The sequence below is a fragment of the Etheostoma spectabile genome, chromosome 21 (genome assembly GCF_008692095.1).
Source record: "Etheostoma spectabile isolate EspeVRDwgs_2016 chromosome 21, UIUC_Espe_1.0, whole genome shotgun sequence".
NCBI classification, from domain to species: Eukaryota; Metazoa; Chordata; class Actinopteri; order Perciformes; family Percidae; genus Etheostoma; species Etheostoma spectabile.
In genome coordinates this window covers 20,725,683-20,728,659 of record NC_045753.1, presented here as the reverse complement: position 1 = coordinate 20,728,659, position 2,977 = coordinate 20,725,683, and the positions used below count along the sequence as shown (strand labels likewise).

General features: G+C 40.4%; 1 protein-coding gene across 18 annotated transcripts in view; it reads right to left on the bottom strand.

The window, feature by feature from the left end:
- The window catches only part of mybpc2b (myosin binding protein Cb), a 22,660-nt gene extending 20,298 nt beyond the window's left edge, over positions 1 to 2,362 (bottom strand). For 10 of the 18 annotated variants that reach the window (XM_032501940.1, XM_032501945.1, XM_032501943.1 and 7 more), the window contains exon 1: positions 2,122 to 2,341. In XM_032501940.1, the coding sequence (XP_032357831.1) occupies positions 2,122 to 2,143 (22 nt within the window). In that variant the 5' untranslated portion in view covers positions 2,144 to 2,341. Of the gene's footprint in view, positions 1 to 2,121 lie in introns of all 18 variants that reach the window. The other 8 variants (XM_032501946.1, XM_032501949.1, XM_032501952.1 and 5 more) reach the window with 4 other exon arrangements.
- Between the last annotated feature and the right edge of the window lie 615 nt (positions 2,363 to 2,977).

The window sequence follows — 2,977 nt, the reverse complement described above, 5'->3', positions numbered from 1 at the left end:
GGGGGGCATCAGGCCTGCTGACCATGAGGTAACTCACTCGATGGAAGTGATACATTAAATAATGATTCATGATTTTAAGTTGGGACTGCAGCGAGATGCAGTTAAATGTGATACGCTCGGGTGAGAGAAACTCTATCAACTTATGGGGAGTAAAAAAGCAGAGTGAAAAGATCAAGGGGTTATTGCATAAGTATTTATAGCTGTTAGCTGAGGTTGGGATCTGGCTGCCAAGTAAAGCAGCTCAAAAAACATTTAATCTCATGTCGCATGTAAATGCAGAAGTAATTCATAGAGTGGGAAAATAAGTGGTGTTGCACTGTAGTTTAAGGGTGAAAATGTTGCCACTTCTGTTTCATATGTTTGTAAGACTAGTGATTGAGCTGTTTAAAATCCCAATGGCTGGTTATGTGACTCTCATACTCAAAGCTTTGAAGCTGAGTTTGGCTGGGAATGACAGAGTGGTGCGAGGTGCAGACATACAGTGAGGAAAGTGGGATTGCATCCAAATTACGCAGATATTACGTGTGGCTGCATATGGTAATAGTGCCTGGTATAAAAATAAAAAGGGCCTAGCTTAAGTCTGTAAAGTTTAGAGACAGATGCAGAGATAAATAACTAAATTGTGCACGGCAATTAGGAGTAATGTGCGGACAAGTCCAGCAAAGCCCATTACACAGTGAAAATAAGATGGAGGGGTTTGAAAGTCTCAACACTCTGCCCGCAGAATTGGAGTGTAAAAGCAAAACCTTTCCAACAGACTCCTCCGCAATGACAGTCAACTTGTCTGAGGTTTTTGTCACCAGTCATCAGTGAGTTAGAGCCACACAGGGTCAAAGTGGAGGAGGGGCGGCTTTTTAAAGGACAGACAACTACTTATGAGAAAGCAGCATTCACCCAGTGATTCAAAATGCCAGTTGCATGGGAGGGAACTGTATTTTATAGACTACCACAGCTGCAAGCTTTGTGTTATTTTTAGAGAAAATTAAAATGGAAAATAATGTATTAAAAAGAAAATGAATATGAACAACTTTAAATTTCCCCCAAAATATCTTATGAGTTGACTTTGTATTCACTGTCAGTGTGCGTTTTCTTGAGTACTGTAATCTACATGAGGCAAGTCAGTAACTGTAGCTAGCATGAAACATAACTTCCATACAGACAGCAGCAGTGTTTATTTGCTTGTAACCTGCTGTAATTAACCTACCATAACAGCACGTGGAAGCTTTCCAGTTAAGGCGCTCTCTCTGGGCTGATGTCAGTAGCATACTGGCCGTGATGATGTCATAGCAGCTGGCTATGTGATTATTTATGGCCTTTCAAATATTATTTTTGAACAGAAATTGACGAGGAGGCAAAACGAGATGCCAAATTGGTTTAGCCACAGTTATTTAAATGACTCTTTAGCAGCAATGGACGAGTAAACAGTCGTTTAAGAATTATGAACTACTATTACTTTCGGCTATTTTTAGATCTTAGATCTTATTTTAGTTCTTTGTCATTTTCCTATCAGGATTAAATATTTATTTAATCTAAATTTACATGAAAGCATTTTATTCTGTCTATTTTAGCTTTTGTCACGCTGTGCACAAATTTTACTTATTTTGCCAAATGAAGAGGAATTGTGTTAAACTGTCAGAAAATGAAAACGATCAATTTTCAGTTACAGTAAGCAATGCGGTCATCTGATATGTTTTGTGTCCCTCAGTTGGTCTGTAAATCACCTTAGCAGTAAAGAAGCACTGTGGGTCTGATGGGGTGAGTTGGATCCCTGTAAAGCAATGTTTCGCCCCTGCAGCATCTTAGTCATTAAACTAATCCACTTTCATCCAAGCCATTTTGGCATCTTTTTGCATCTCATTCTGTCTATCTATCTATCTATCTATACAGCTGGTATCACGCTCTTTCCCAGATACATCTAATCCCCTCATCAAAACCCAAAATGTATGTTTTTTCCCCCCCCATCAGATCCTCTTATTTTTGTAATCACTCACTACTCATAATAAAAATGATTTATTTGTACTGATAAATGCATAGTACTATGAAGTGATCTTCAATCTATCAATTTCTGCAACATCCTCAATGAAAAAGTATTATACTTTCACAAAAAAAGTATCTGCATACCTGCAGGGACTGGTTCAGGCATGGTTATTCCTGTGTCTTCTCTTTGCTGCTGTAAGACTGAGGGCTTGTGGTTCTTATTCCTTTTTATTTCTCCCCTCTCTCTCTGTTATTCAAAGCTCTCCTGGCACTTAAGTCACCCACACCCTCCAGTGAGCGAGGAGCACAGGAGAGACTGATGACACCCTTAAGGAGTTCAAGAAGAGAGGCACTCAGTGAGAGTGTGATAAGGGGGAGAGACTGGAGAGGGAGGTGGTGGGGAAGGGGTCTTACACATTTATGATGAGATTAATGGACTGACTAAACCTGTTGCGCTCTTATGTTCGCCGGAGAAATACAGACTACACTGAGATAATCAACAAGGGAATTTTTGACACTTCACACAGCGCCCTCTGATGTTAAACTAATCTTTCATCCCTCATCCCCTGTTATAACCTTCATTACGAGCAGGATTTGCAAGTATTTTTGTGGTTTCTTTTAGTCAACTTCACTTGATACCACTCTAGATGTGCTGCATTGGATGTAGAAAGTGAATCCAAGTAAAAGGTAGACACACACTAAGGATTTGCAGCGATTAGCGCAGGGTTGTGTTGAGGTGTGGGAGTGCAACTCAAATCGTCTTTTATTGTGTTTTGTCTGATTGTGATAGGTTATGTGATAGGCCACTACAGCGTGATCTCGGTTGCATTTCTCTAAAAGGTGGTTCTGTTTCGACGTGCCCTGGTAGCTCACCTAGTTGAGCATGCGCCCCATATACAGTATGAAGGCTCAGTTGCCTGTGGTGTTGCCTTGACCAACTGTCACTTTGCTCGTTTGAAAGCCATGATGTCTCTCTCTCTCATGGGTGGGCCAAATTATC